At 38.4% G+C, this 15,942-nt stretch overlaps 1 protein-coding gene across 3 annotated transcripts in view; it reads left to right on the forward strand.

Moving 5' to 3' along the window:
• The first annotated feature begins 1,071 nt into the window (after positions 1–1,071).
• egflam (EGF-like, fibronectin type III and laminin G domains) overlaps positions 1,072–15,942 on the forward strand; it is a 25,836-nt gene continuing 10,965 nt past the window's right edge. For all 3 annotated transcript variants that reach the window (XM_005722063.1, XM_005722064.1, XM_005722065.1), the window contains exons 1-7: positions 1,072–1,623; positions 6,972–7,081; positions 10,840–10,926; positions 11,100–11,126; positions 11,369–11,486; positions 11,593–11,728; positions 14,169–14,335. In XM_005722063.1, coding sequence (XP_005722120.1) covers positions 1,518–1,623; positions 6,972–7,081; positions 10,840–10,926; positions 11,100–11,126; positions 11,369–11,486; positions 11,593–11,728; positions 14,169–14,335 — 751 coding nt within the window. In that variant the 5' untranslated portion in view covers positions 1,072–1,517. The remainder of the gene's footprint in view (positions 1,624–6,971; positions 7,082–10,839; positions 10,927–11,099; positions 11,127–11,368; positions 11,487–11,592; positions 11,729–14,168; positions 14,336–15,942) is intronic.

Below are 15,942 nucleotides of genomic sequence, written 5' to 3' on the forward strand. Positions count from 1 at the left end.
TGCAGTTATTCCAGCTTGGTAGAAGAACTGTTCAAAGAAATCATTAAGAGCAAAAAATAAAAATACCATGACAGTCAAACCTATGATGATTGTATGTATACTTCTGACCACAACTAAGTGTAGTTTATAGGTAAAACTATGTCTCTGTAGGAATTTATTTTATGCCTCAAATATGCATTTCCTATTTCCCACAGGATACATTTTGTGTGTGTGTGTCAGGAATAAAATACTAGATCAAAATGAGACAAAATTATTTTCAAATTACCTCGCATGGCTTGAGGGATCATTGAATTTTTCATACCTTTTCTGGAGGTGGAATATGGCTGGCAGAGAAAATTAAGCTGAAGTAGATGAGCAGCAGTGAAAATGAAAATAGCCTAACAAATCAGAGTGGTTCCTAGCTGTGGGTTAGATTTTTATCTAGCCTAACTAATATAACAAAAATGGACACCAAAATGGAATCAAGTTACAAAATGTGTTCCTCCAGGTGGATAGTTCGGGTTAATAGGCCCACTGCTGCTGCGCTGACACTAATATGTGTAGGACATGTAATGGATGAAACTACATTTTCACCAAGTCTGTAGGTAATGCACTTTATCAGCACCAAAAAGTGCCTTGTATTATGTGTTCTATACTTATTTCTTTTTTAGCCCTTCTTGCCTGCCTCCACCACGAGGGTTTAACTCATTCTCTCTCACTCTCACTCTACCTCTCTCCACCGCTCTCTCTTTTTAAATCATACAGAGACCCTTCCTCTTGATTAGATTTTACTTCTTTCGGGCTGAGACTCCTATGAAGAACATAATGAATGGTTACGTATTCTCTCGGTAATTTAGTCACACATTAATGGATAACTAACCGTCTCTCTCGCTAACATTATTAATCAGTTAATTTATTCTCTTTGGGTTTTGTTGTACACACAGCCACTCAATTACAAACGCACACACACGTTATTCATATTGAGTGTCTGTTGCTTGAGCGGCTCCCCTGCTTTTGCGTAAAGACACGCTCTCCATCTGTGTCCAGTGTGCGGATTAGACGCTTATTATCCTCTTAGCTCTAAATGGCCCTACGTTCTTGCACTTCGCTGTCCATCTTATTTGTTGTCTACTACTTGGACTGGAGCGAAAGGAAATGGATCTCCACCAGTAAAAAAGAATCACCGTGGCCACCGTTCAGTTGTGCGCATTACGCGTGAATTGTCGGAACAGCCCTCTCCATCGTCTGTCAGAGCGCCTGTCAGAGCACCGTGGCTGCCCGTCCGTCCGCTAATGTGTCCCTCCCACTGATCTTTTGCAGATTGTAATCTTATCAGTGTCAAACCGTAGATGCCCTCTCCTCTCGGACATACCCTGCACGTCTTTGGATGGCGTTCGTCCCCAAAATTTGGATGAAAAACGTTTGTTTTTAAGAAAACTTTTATCAGCGACGGGATTAGCTGCATTTACATGCGCGTTTGAATGTGTGATAAAATGAACATTGGTCACTGGTTTTGAAAATCTCGACCAAAACAAGACATGGAATCTAAGTGCAAACAAAGAAGTCTTTTGTATCTACTTTTCTTTGCAATTTGCACAGCCAACGTTTGCTTTTGTGCAAGAAGATCAAATGCTCGAAGGTCTGGTAAGTTCTGCAGCTAAAACCAGCTCCGACAAGGTGTTACGGTTATAACAATAGCCTAATCATTATTGATTTTATTTTAAGTTGGTCTTTATAGTGAAGCCTTGTGGATGTAATCACAGTATTTGTATGTGCTCATCATGTTTGCTGCAACGTTAAGTCTGCTTTAACCTTACACAATTTTATGCAAAGTTTTTTCCATCACATGTAATATCTTAGTATTACTTTAATGTCCCTAAGAGACCTATCCCTTTCATATTTTTCCATACTCATAAAAAACCTAGTTTCATTACAAAAGATAAATGTTACTTGAATTTATTATCTGCTATTTAATTTCAAATTACACATGCTTAAGAACAGTGCCTGAAGAGCAAGAAATAAGTAAATATTTATGGTGTGGACTGTAAAACCAGATAAAATGGAAATTTCTCCTCTCAAGGCATACTTTATGATGATAAAAGCTGGCTACAAGTTTTACAGAATATGTCAGCTGGATAGAATGAAAGAAAATGAAATCTTCAGCTTTACTGGAGCAGCCATCATTAAACTTGCCAATGTGTCCTTTGGACAGAAATCCCTGGATGTTGATTTCATGATATGCGCACAGCCTCCACTCCCTCACTCTTTGTCCTTCTTTTTCCTTTCCTTGCTTTGGTCTCCTTTCTTTCCTTTCCTTTTTCTTTCCATCACTTCCTTTTTCTCTCACTGTCACTCTGTCTGACTCTTGTATTTCTCCCGCCCTCACTCTTACGGGCCCACAGGCCACTGCAGGCTGACTTTCACATCTGTCTGTCAGCACAATAAACTCACCACAGTTTAGACTGCCAAAAACAGAATGATTTTACTTCTGTCTTCATGACTGCTAGTGACAATTGTACTTGTTTTTGTTCTGAGGTCTTTCAGACCTCATTCTCAGGGAGGGGGGAATGTCAACAGGACTCGGTGTCCACATGAGTCACATCTGTCTTTAATGAAAACACTTAAATTCAAGCTTAAAAATAAAGCAAGGGTCCACAATGAATGACATCCAGGTGGTCTTTCTTTCTCAGGATTTTGACAGTTTTTGCCCCCTCTTAAAATGCACATTAGTAACAGAACAAGTGAAAATGTTTGTTTTTTCATTTTCCCCATTTTTTCCAACATCTTCCATCACCTTACACATGCATTAGATTTGATTTGATTTTTTTAGTAATTGGAAAAAGATTTGTGTAATTATCCCTTAGATTTGTTGAAGATTTCTTCATTTCTTCATAATTGGATGATAATCAGAGGGAATAGGTGGCTTATTCAGAAAGAAAATATCTGAATATAAGATTTGATAATTGCTGACTGAGTGAGAGTAAATATTATGAAAGCAGCTTTTTGAAAGTGCCCTAGATCTTGTAGCACATGAAAAAAAGACTTTATATTCACACATTTGAAACTGAGGAAAGTCACATGTTGCTGTGATGCATGGTACAGTTTGGACTTAAAATAAACAGTGTTAACTTATGCTGGATATGCTGGTTTAACTGTATGCGACAGATGGAAACTTTGATATCATACACTTACCAGCCAATTTACACTTTGCTAGTACCTGATTGGAGCTTATTGCCTTCAGAATTGGTTTAATTCTTCACTGGATAGATGCATCATGGTATTGGAAACATTCCTCAGAGATTTTGGTCCATATTGGCATGTTATAGCAGTTACTGCAGATTTGTCGACTGCATCCATGATGCAAATCTCCTGATCCACCACATCCCAAAGGTGCTCTACTGGGCTGAGGTCTGGTGACTACGGAGGTAATTTGAGCACAGTGAAGTAACTGTCATGATTGAGAAACCAGTTTGAGATGATCTGAGCTTTGTGACTTGGCGTGCTAACCCACTGGAAGCAGCCATAAGAAAATACATCCCATTATGTCTGTGGTCATGAAGGGATGCTGCCACCAGATGGTTAGTTCACCACTGCTACCAGCCAACCAGGCAGGCTGTATCCATGTTTCCATGTTGTTTACACCAGGGGTAGGCAACTCCAGGCCTCAAGTGCCAGTGTCCTGCAGGTTTTAGATGTGTCTTTGATCCAACACAGCTGATTTAAATGGCTAAATGACCTCCTCAACATATGTTGAAGTTCTCCAGAGGACGGTAATGAACTAATCATTTGATTCAGGTGTGTAGACCCAGGGTAACATCTAAAACCTGCTGGACACCGACACTTGAGGCCGGGAGTTGCCTACCCATGGTTTACACCAAATTCTGGCCCTGCCATCCAAATGTAAAAGCAGAAATTGAAACTCATAACACCAAGCAACCAGTTTTCCAAATCTTATATTGACCCATTTTGGTAAGGTCGTGAGAATCAAAGCCGAGTGGGACCTGGTGTGGTCCTCTGCTTCTGTAGACCATCTACTTCAGGCTTGTTCATTGTTCATGTTGTCCATTCAGTCTTGATTGAATCGAGTGGTTATTTAAGTTAGTGTTGCCTTCCTATCAGCTCAAAGCAGTCAGGCCATTCTTCTTTGACTTCTGGTATCAACAAGGGATTTCTACCCAGGGAACTGCTGCACACATAATGTTTTCTCTTTTTTTGTATCATTTTCTGTAAACACTAAAGACGGTTCTGCAGGAAAGAATCCCCGTATATCAACAGTTTTGCAGAAAATTACTTAAAACACATTTCTTCCCCATTCTGATGCTCGTTTTGAACTTCACCATGTCTTCAGGTTGAAAGCAACAGTTTGGCTTTTCAAATGGAAATTTTACTATTATGCATATTCATTAAAAATATGTTAATAAGAAGCAAGTCTGTTACTTTATCAAGAGACAGTGAGAGTGTGCAGTTTGTAGACATTGAGGTCTTTAACGTTTGGCCATACTCGAATGTGATCTCCGATATAGATATGATTGATCAATATTTGTTTTGTTAACATTAGTTTCAGAGAGGACCACACGCCAGACACCCATAAATCCTCTTTCACAAGTGGCACAGTAACGATTCGGCCACTTGAACCGCAGAGTGGTTATTTTGGCTAAATCAACTGTCAAGGTTTGTGTGAGTCGGTGCTGAGTGTTTTTAACACAGCTTCTCTGCGCTGAATCAGGCACCTTGAGTAGCCGTGAATGTGCCCAGAGATGAAGACTTACACATGCTGCAGAGCACTTCTGAATGGCATCTTACAGAAAGGCTCTGCAGGTTGCTTCACAGCAAGGTTTTAAATATGAACTGTAATAGTGTTTCATTTATTTTAAACAAAAGTCCAAACCTCTATGTGTTTGAAAGGGAAAAAAATCAGGCTAGTGTTGCATGGAAGACAAATAGTAACTGCTATAAACACCATGAGTGTCAGGTGGCTATATCAAGCTTTTCTCAACACACAATTAAGTGCAATAACAGTTTCATAGCAGTTCATTCAAAGGTATTAAAAGTCACATCGATCCATCGTGTAGTTTGTTGTAAGTTTTCAGACATACAGTTAATGATTCACAGAGACCCCTCTCTCTATCTCTATCTGAAATCTGTGAGTTCAGCGCACCCATGTGTTTGCTTGGAACACACCCCTGGGGAGAGATAAATGATCAGGGAATTCACCTGACATGTTTCATTATCCACTCAGGTGAAAGAGCAGAGACAAGGGTGCGAGAAAGGAAAAGAGATGACGGAAGAAGAGGGTCGAAGTGGGTAGGAATAAGGTCATCCTGAGAGGGAGAAAAGGGTAGTCACGGGAAAGAAAATACAGGAACAGTGGAAAAGAGTTTCTACATGGGATTTCAATTTACAGCACTCTGCTTTGCTATATTTATGTTTCTTTGATTTCAGTACCAGTTTATAGCTGTAAAAGCCAGCACAAACTGTCAGTCAGACAGAAAAATTGTGGCTAATATTTTTAATATTTGAGATTTTGAACCAAACGCTCGCATTTCATATTTTTTAATGAGGGAAATCTATCTGCAAGCACACTAAAATACATCATAAAATATTGAGGTGCTGTACAGCAATATTTAGCATTTTTATGGCAAATATTCACTATATACAAATATTTTGACAAAAAAGTGTCCGAATATGAATCTGTAAACATCGCTGTCTGCTCATGCTTCTCCACGTCACGTCACAGGACATTAGAAGCCAGTAGAAGTCCTAATGATCGACAGCTGCGTAGCTGCTCTTTCTTGCTCTTTTAAGAACTTTTCTAAGTACTGTGTTTTAAGGCCATAGCTGAACACTGGGAAGGCAATTACATGCCTTTGTAGTATCTAGAACCATGAAAAAATGACATGTGAAGTCAAGAGTCAGTTGATATTATAAGCTAGAAGTGGTCCATTTTTTCACCACTCAAATGCACTCAAGTGGAAAAGAGTGTAATTTCTTTCCAGACTAAATGTTGGGAAATATGTTGCAAGAGACTTTATTTTGTTCAAAACTGGCAGCAAAGCACCAATCCAGAGGTTAGGCAATGGTGCACACTTTGCAAGAAATCCTCTGTATTTTTTTTTTCCAAAAAACAAAAACAACAAACAAGTGCTTGAATAGTAACACAGAAAAAACATTTCTGTACCACTTTATTGTTATTATTTTATTATAACAATCCTGTTTTTGTTTTTTTTACCAAGGTCTTCAAGCTTACCTTAATGATTTATTGATCAAAAATTATAACAAGCATTGTAATTATGATTCTTAAAAATATGGTGTGCATTGTCAACATGTAGAAAGTACTAAGTAAAGATTTAAAATATCACATTTGAAATCCGCATTACAACATTTTTTGTAGACTTGAAGACTGGGAAACAGCCTCAGAACACAACACTGATATTTTGTGGTGAGCATGTTAGCTAAACAGCTAATGATTTAGCAGACACGAAGCAGCATTCATGTTCATCTGAAGTGTTGCTTCTGGCCACAGTGTAACTGTAACTGAAATAGTTACATTTAAGTTTATTGAGTTTTGGTCTATAACAATTCCTGATGAAAATATCTGCCTGATTGGCTGCTAAGCCCATCAAATCACACCTACAGGGAGGGTACACACTGATGATGATATTTCTTCATCGATTTGTTTGTTTATACATTTAATAGAAAAGTGAATTTTTGAATTATGCTTAATATGAAAATTTTTATTTCAGCAGCTGTAGGTTTATGTTGTAAATTACATTTCATCACTTACTGAACCGCGCTGATAGCAGGACATCAAGATTCTTTGTAATGAAATCCAAAATAATTCCATAATGTATCTGGCATAACATTATTTAAGTCCAAAACTAGGTGGTCACAGCTTTCTAATACAACCAAACTTGTACTTTCCTCCCTTGTATATCTCCTCTTTCCCTTACTGATTATATCTGTCACTAAGTGTGTCGTCTCTGTTTAACCAGATCGCCTGAGTCCTCCATTAGACATCCAGCTGGAGACAATCAACTGCACTGCCTTCAGTGTACGATGGAAGATGCCCCGGAGACATGTTAGCACCATCACTGGATATAAGGTAATTAGAGACACATAATGTAATTTAACAACTGAAGCAATATTTCAGTTTTTATATTACATTATGTCACTAGGTATGTTGGTAAGGGTTTTTTATTTTATTTTATTTTTTAAATATTTGTATCAGCATTCTTCCTGCTTATAGGTCGGATTCTTCTATCAAGTCCCACATTACAAATATACAGTTTACGCAATTTTAGCATTTGCATTGTACTTTTACTCTGCGGGGAGAGGGGGCAAAAGTTAAACTTCCACCGGTTACACATAATTGTTTTGTAATGCACAACTGCCAGAAAAATATCAGCAATGATGAAAGGAACTGGTGGTAGTGCCAAACCAATAGAGAGGACAGATTTGGAACCAGTTATCAACCTGAAGTACTAATATGGAAGTTTACCTAAATTGATATACTAACATATATTATTGCATAGAGTTAGTAATTCTTACACCAAAAGATGGCAAACTACTGAAAAACCAAGGCCTGAGTAACCTGCCTGATATGTGTGTTCTCTGAGCAGCTGAGACGTGGAGGTGTCACTGGTTGAAATCAGTTGTAAAGAACCTCCTTGTGACTAGTTTGCTCCCTAACGGATTGCTGCTGCAGTTGCCAGTAGTTTGCATAGATGATGGCGATTTGCCCTTTATTTATAGAGATGCAGGAAGACTTGAAGAAAATGCGATGCAAATAGGAAATGGGAAAGATTCTCCTTGTCTTTCCCATAGAGTCACACTGAATTAAAAAAACAACAGCAAAAACCATTCAGATTGTATTCAAGTTCGTTCCTCCAGAAATGAGCCGCCGAATCAAATAAAACTTAAGAAACTGGTCTCACATTATGGATTTAGAGCAATTTCAAATGACTTGGTGGCAGTTATTTCAGGCTATAAATCTTTTGCTTTAATATTATTACCTTTATTTCTGGCATTAGAAAATTACTTTTTCCAAGTTATACATTTTTTTTATTGAATCTGAAGTTTATAAAATTTGGTTGTTTCTGTATTTTATTTCTATTTTTTGCCTGTACTTAACCAGTGTGTAGATTTGGATGTATATATATATGGATATGTGCTAATAATTTATCCAACTTATGTTTGACTACTGTCCTTCTTGGCCAGGACATGCTATTAATCTCAAAAGTTTATTTTTCCTGGTTAATTAAAGGTTAAATAAAACAACAACAAATAAAAAATAGGGACTGTAGAAGAAGAGCGTTTCTGGTTTGCGCTGCACTTTTCACAGTTTAACTACGACTTAAAGAGTAGTTTGCAAGTGTTTGTAAAGCAATAGCATGGAAGTTTTGGTGCAGCACCATACACTTCTTTGCAACTGATTTCACACTAACAACCGACAACAACCTGCAGCAAGTACTTGCCAATCAGTTGCAGAATACACATTTAGCACCGTAGAAACAAGTGATTCTCCTGGCTTGCATGGCTGCAGCTTTAGACATCAAGTAGATAGCGACAGTCATCACCCTTCAACAGTCACTTGCTACCAGTGGTATCTAGATGGTCACCAACCAGCCTATAGACCATGTGAATGGAGCTTTCACACCCTTGTATCACTTTGTTGTTTTCTAACATCACATCCAATCAGTAGCTAATCAACATGAAATTGTCTTATTTCTAGGACATACATGTTATTTGTAAACTTTATTATTTATAAATTGGGCCAAATAACAACAACTCAAATGCAATCTTGCGCGTTCCTGTCCGTTAATGTCACTAGGTTCAACCGTGTTAGATAGGAGTCACAATTTTATTGGAAAAATGACATACATATGGAAAAGTTCATACATAAAGGGGGAAGCTGTCAGATTAAAGGAAAGGCGTACATGTCTGAATGGGGCAGGAGAAGCAGCTGAAAGACTTTGTTACTTTTTTAATCAGATAGACTACATCTGCACATTTTATCTTTCAGCATAGTCTTAGTGTTTTATTAAACTCTCAGCTGCTTCATTTTGCTCTGTTTGCTCTGCTCCATTAGCATCCAATAGCAAATGATTCTCATGTTCTGCTGAACTTTTGATTTTTAAGAGTAGAAGGTGGTGAATGTTTTTATGAAATGAGTCATACAACAAAGTTGCATCACAAGTTTAGAGTAGCTAGATATTTAATGTTGGTGAAATGAAACATTTTACATATCTTTCATAGCAAAGTCTTAAGCCAGATTTTAGCTACCTTATTTATAAAAATTGAAATCCTGTTATGTTTGGTTGGAATATGGATGTTTCATTGTAGAGGACTTCTTTCTAGTTTGAACCATTTTTTATTTTTGAGTCCAAGTGTCCCAGAAAAATAATTGTTTAAAACCAAGAGAAAAAAAAAGTATTTTTCTCAGAAGTGGACTTACATAACTCTTTCAAGAGCCCTTTCAAAATGCATAGAAAGGTTTTTCAAACTGGCAAACATAAAGAACAAATTCTCTGATATGTCACAAATCAAATTGTCTCTCTTTTTCCTTTGAAAAAATTTTCCATTTCCTTCTGCACACCACTGGCATGAGTGTCCCCCACTTTCTTTTTTCTGCTTCTAAAGTGCTGTCATCTCACTGCCCACTAAGAAAGCCTTGAGCACTAGATTGATATTTGAAAGTTCTGGTTTTGGGGTGGAACCCTTTCCACGATATGACTTTTTACAGGGACAGTGTAGCTGTGGAAGATGTGGTCACAAATCTTTATTTATTGTCTGCTCCACTCTATACAAGCTGCACTTTAAACACTAAAGTCGGCCTGACTTCTTTCAGTTTCCGTTCAGTAATGAACAAAAAAAAGTTGCAGGGAAGTTTTAACATAAAATCGACTGACTGCAAATTTTATTTATTATTGAGCGACCAGTACATGCCTGTATCCATGTCCTGTTATATTATATATACATATTATATACATGTTGTTTAATATCATTGTTAAGTAATTTTAGGAAGGAAGTGACATTATTATATATCACAATATCCAGTTTGTGTTGGATTTAAATGAGATTTTAAGGTTGTGAAATTAAAACAATACGCTACGCAGGTGCATCAATACTAAGAGTAGGTCATTTTCAGCCCATTGGTCTGTGCTTGTTGGGGAATACGACATTGTAATATCTGATTTAGATAAAAAAGGTAATATTTTACATTTTGAGCATGTAAAATGTCATAAAATTACAATGAAACAATGCTGTTATAAGGTATATATATACATATACACACCTTATATATATATATATATATATATATATATATAGATAGATAGATATATATACAGTCATATAAAATCTTTCGTTTTAGCCCATTTGTAGGTGGTTTCTAGGCAATATGATAACATGGTAACATCTGATGTAGACCTTTAGGGGACTGAGATGTACCTGTGCTGCTTTTTGGTTTCTCAGCTCCTGATAGAAAGTCATCAACAAATAAACAGGTAGAGATTATTTTGTAACACAAGTCATAATTTTAGTTTTTCCTCTCTTTGAATGTGGTATACTCTAAGACAACCCAAACCCTTGCTTCCTTCCTTCTTCCCTTGTTTTTGTTTTGAGTCGCCCATTAGCAATTTGTGGATCAGTATGACTGCGTGTGCTCTGCTTTTGACCATATGTCTTCACTAAGAGGATTAGTCAACTACAGAGCTACCCCATAAACATGCGGGGTGGCCAATTGTTTTAAGTTTACAAACAGTCTTCTCAGTTTCCTCATAAATTTGTCTTTAAAACGGAAAGGCAAAAACCAAAGAAACCAAAAACTCATTGCATTTTATGAATGTTTGTATCATCCAGGTTTTCTACACAGAGATGAAGAATGGCCGTACAGTAGGGACCGCGTCTATAATGGAGGTGCCGCTCAGCTTGGACATGCTGACTACTGTTAGTATCCAAAGATACATTCACCTGTAATAGGCGTTGCATTTTTAGCAGTCACTTGTAGACAATGTGGAATTTGCTTAGAGGAAACCTGAATGGATGTTGCAGTTTGAACTTGTTATTAAAGTCATAACACCGTGATTTTATGCAAACATCTATTTTTTTCTTTTTCAAAGGGACAATTTGATGGACAAGCAAGCTTTGTAAGTACCGTGCTAGCCACTGCTTTCCACATTATGCATTTTCTCTATAAAATTATACGCTTCTCCTGCTTTATTGTCACGACTGACATTTATTTGTGAACCTGATATTATTTCCGCTCGTGATGCTGAGAAAATCCCTAATTAATAATGTCATCCCTGCTTTCTTTTCTTCTATTTCATCCCTCTCTCTTTCTAATCATCCTCGCCTTGCTTCTTAACGGTTTCCTACATTCACCTTCTAGGATGTGGACATCAGTAACCTGAAGGTGAACACTAACTACAGAGTCAGTGTTGGAGCATATGGCTGGGCAGGGGAGGGAAGACCCAGCATGCCCAGAGACATCGGCACTGCTTCACAGGGTAAGAATATGTGAGTAGACGGAGATCATTTTACAGTCGATGCCAGTAGCTTTACAGTAATTCGTTTACACCATTCGCTGACTACAGTTTTTTCCCCTGGCATTAGAAATGTGCATGCCCCCTTCACCCCCCTCCAAGCCCACTGTCATGGCCGTATCCGACACAGAGCTGGCGCTATCGTGGCAGCAAGGCGAGAGCGATGGAAGCGCACCTGTTCTTCACTTCCTGGTGGCTTACATCAGGTCAGTCAGAACTGACCGGTTTCATCACTGCTGACTTGATGTTAATACATAGGACACACGCAACAGCACAAACACCAGTCACCTCTTTTACATCAACACAACACCAGAGCTGGTTTGGAGCTAGTTCTGGCTTGCTCGCTTTTGAAAACCAGCCAATTTATTCTGACAGTTTTGAGAGCTGAACATTACATAAAATAAAAATAGTGGCAAACAGACTGTGCAAACTGCATCCTCCATAACATCAGCAATTCCAACTTTAGGAATAGTAATTTTACGGTGCTGTACAGCTGTCGACTTCAGCACTAGAAGGTCTTTTTTGAGTGGAATTGGTGCAAAAACAATTTATGCAAGCACTTAAAAATCAGCTCACATATGCACTTAACAAGTTAAGACTGAGTGTTGTCGTCATGGAGGAAAATAGCAGACCTAAAAGAACAGTTCTGCAAAATCTTCTTATTTTCCATTTTGCTAGGAGTGTTAGAAGATCAACTTGACTTTCATGTCTATAAACCAAATGTGAAATGTGTTTTTGATTTTCAGGTACACCAGCAATGACAAACCCTGTTGCGCTGATATCTAACATTTAGCTAGGCACTTTCCCTGCTACCCAGCTGTATGCTTTTACTTCACACCAGTTACATGAAGTTATCTTACAACACCTCAGGGTGTCCACCCTAAAGTTAAAAAACACTGCTTAAAAGGTTCAAAACATAGCTACCACAACCTCTCATTCTTTCCCCGTGTGTTTTATCCTTCTATGGGCTGAAATGTAAAAACAGCAGCTTCTGATTGCAGATTTAATTAATCAGATACCTTGAGTTGATTTTGAAAGAGTCACTGCCACTACAGTGCTGCAAAGCAACCTGAAGTGATTCTCAGTAAAATCAAATTTTGTTGCTTGCACTTGTTTTTTTTAGGACAGTGGTTTCCCCAGCTTTCAGTTTTTTTGATTTGCTTCCTGAAGTTGCTCAACTCCTCAGCCCTCAGTCTTTTGAGGCTTTCAACAAGGAACAAGCAGACGCTGGACACAGGACAACATCTGTACACTTTTTAAAATAGTAAATAATTGGACTATGTTTTCATTATTAGAAGTTATTAACTTCTAGAAATAGATCAATAATATACACTGTTAATCAGTAACAGTTTTGAAAGCTAGCAGAGTGCTAATAATGCACTATCTTAAAAGAAACCACATTTCAAACAAAATTCAGTTGGTTTGCATTAACGGATGTAGAGATCTGCACCTACTCAGATTCAAATAACTAAACAGGGCACACACAGCTCTCTTTCACAGTGACTTTCATGAGGCTTTTCCTGTCTGTTCAGTGTAAGCTTTTGTGTTTTGACATAAGGGTCAGTTGTGACATGTGAAAGAATGAGTTTCATTCTTTGTTTAGTAATGTTCAGGCACACGCACACACACGCACGCACACATAGAGGCACTCAGATAAAGAACCTCCCATGTCTAGACAAGTGTTCTTCCAAAAAAGTTGAGGTCAGAAATAATTTGTCTCGAATTGTCTGATGATTTGCCAGATATTTTTTTTCCTGTGAAATATCAGATGGTATTTAAAAGACATGTTTAAAAGCAAGTCATAAAAGAAAGAAGAGTTTAAAAGCTATAAAAGGAAGCAAACTTTAAAAAACACAGCAGTGTCGCCCTTCACGGTGCAGAATCAACACCCCGCGAATGAGCAAAGAGAGGAGAGATGGGCGGGCTGAAAAACACTTACTGTGAGCAAGCAGACAAGAATAAGTGTCTGTGTTTGCATGCGGGGAGATTTTCAACACAGAAGGATCATCTCAGAAGCAAATCTTTCTCCCCCCTTACATCAAACGAGGCCTCACTGAAGAGAGTGGAAGCTGCTGTTGAAGATGCCTCTGTTCAAGAGAGAGTTATGGCCCCAGGCTGCCTGAGTCAGGCAAAGAAAGGAAGCTGGAGATTAAGGAAAAGTTCAGCACTTCATTGTTTTAGTTTTTTCATGACTTTTACGATAATCAAAAATGTTGTAATGTAAGGATGTCCACAGTGGTAGTACAACAAGAACAAAAACAACAATGAAACAAATAATCAGTTACATAATCTCTTTTTTTATTCTTTGGAAACTCTTTTTACAACTTTAGTTATTCAGATTCAATCTTGACACTGTACTCCATGCCGCTGCTTATAGATGTCTTTTTTCATTAGGGGCAACACAATCAAGTGAAAGATTACATCACAGTTTTGACCCCTCACAAAAACACACCGTCATTCTAAAAACAATTACTTTGGAGAGATTTTGAGTGTAATCACCATTTTTTTCATTGATTTCTAAAAGACAAAATAACTGAGGAGTAAAAAAAAAAGATAATTGATGTCTTCGAAACTATCAAACATCAAATGTGTGTCAAATTAATCTTCTTATATTTGTATCTTTATGCCTGTCTTTTCTTTTCTCAGGCCAGAAATGGACACAGAGTGGACATATATCCGTGAGCCCATTGAGACTAACTCCATGGTTCTGAAAGGGTTAATTCCAGAAACAGAGTACCAGTTTGTTGTCAGGGCGGTCAACAAACACGGAGTTAGCCCACCCAGTCCTATCAACAATCCCGTGCGCACGCTCGGTAAGGCCGAATGTTGACATCTGAGCCAGAGTTTTATGTCGTGGTGGCCAAGAGCCCTCATTACTCTTTTTAAAACCACATTTTGAAACAAGCTCTTTTTCAGTATAGTTTAAACAATACACCCACGCTAAATAAAACAGACTGTGCATATTATTGCATTACCAAACTAATCCTCATGATTTACAAAACACCCCAGTGTTCCTGTGGAGTCAGTGAAATTCTCTCAGCGGTGTGCAGCAATAGTAAATCATGCAACAAAGGACCAAAACATTACAGATGACTGTTAAACACATTATTATTAACATACTCTATCTCCTGACCAACGGTGCGTGAGTCTACGGATCTGAATGAAACTGGCCAATATATTATATTCGCAAATATTTTTCAAATCTCTTAAAAATTTAGCTTTTTTTTGTTTGTAGCTTTTTTTTTGGAGGCCAAAACCTCCTCAAACCTCATGTGACGTAAAAATGATTTACCTCTGGTAAGGCTTTGGCATGGAAACACTGTGTGCAGGTTGAATGTAGGACAGCACCTGGCAGTGTGTCACTGGGTATTGTGACCAAAGCCTTGGATAATGGAGATACGGCGCAACAAAGTCATTTACATTATTATTTTTGATGTAGCCTCCTGCTGGGGGCAAGATAGGGTTGGGGGGATGGAAGGAGCTGATTGATATTAAAACGCACACGCATTCATACAGGTGTGTATGTGCTAGACACACAAAAATGTGCAATAATAATGTCAAACGTATCGAGGATGAATTCACCTAGAGATTAATGGGCATAGCGTTACGCTTGTATGGGTGAGTGTGAGCTGCAGTCCATGTCGGGCTTCAGCTTTTTACATCTATAACTACTGAAATTAAACAGCCATGTAAACACAATCACATTATCCAGGTTTCTCTTCTGTGACCTGCGGGCGACACCGCTTCCAACGCTGTGTTAGCTGTCTGATTGTTGTAAACTGCTCTGATTGAAACAAGAGCCTTAAGTCCTCAGAGAGACAGTGCAGGAGCGGCAGACAGGGAGACAGATTCAGTTAAAAAGACATTGTTAAGAATGATGCGAAGGAAAGTTACACGAACACCATGCTGTGGGTGAATTGCAGAGGCAGACCGACAGAAATTGCGGGTCTAGGGAAGCGTGGCTTCTCAGCAGGGGATAAAAGCGGGTTACGTCCGAGTCTCATCAGACAGGATTAAGGATGGGATGCCAGACCCCTTCTCTGCCCATGCACATGCCTAATGGATGCACACACACATGCACACAATGCACCACTGCTCCAGTGAGCAGAAGGCGTGGGCTTGACTGACTGACATACTTTTTTTGCCGCTCTTTCTGCAGCAGTTCTTGTTTGTGTGGTCAGAGTGGTTAGAAACAGGGTGGTATGGTTTGAGGGGGACTGTTACACAACAGCAGATTAGTTTGATGAGAGGTTTTTTTTGGGCATCCCCCCTGCCTCTGTGCCAGCACTTGCTATTCAGTGGATTTAATGTCATTAGGCTGTGCTAATCACAGTTTAAGTCTTGGCACTGTTTCACACTTAAAAGTCAAGTTTTCTTTCTGTTTAGTTTCGTGAACGATATAGTCAATAAATTTTATATA

The sequence above is a fragment of the Pundamilia nyererei genome, unplaced genomic scaffold (genome assembly GCF_000239375.1).
Source record: "Pundamilia nyererei isolate P.nyererei 1_Seehausen unplaced genomic scaffold, PunNye1.0 scaffold00006, whole genome shotgun sequence".
Taxonomy (NCBI): domain Eukaryota; kingdom Metazoa; phylum Chordata; class Actinopteri; order Cichliformes; family Cichlidae; genus Pundamilia; species Pundamilia nyererei.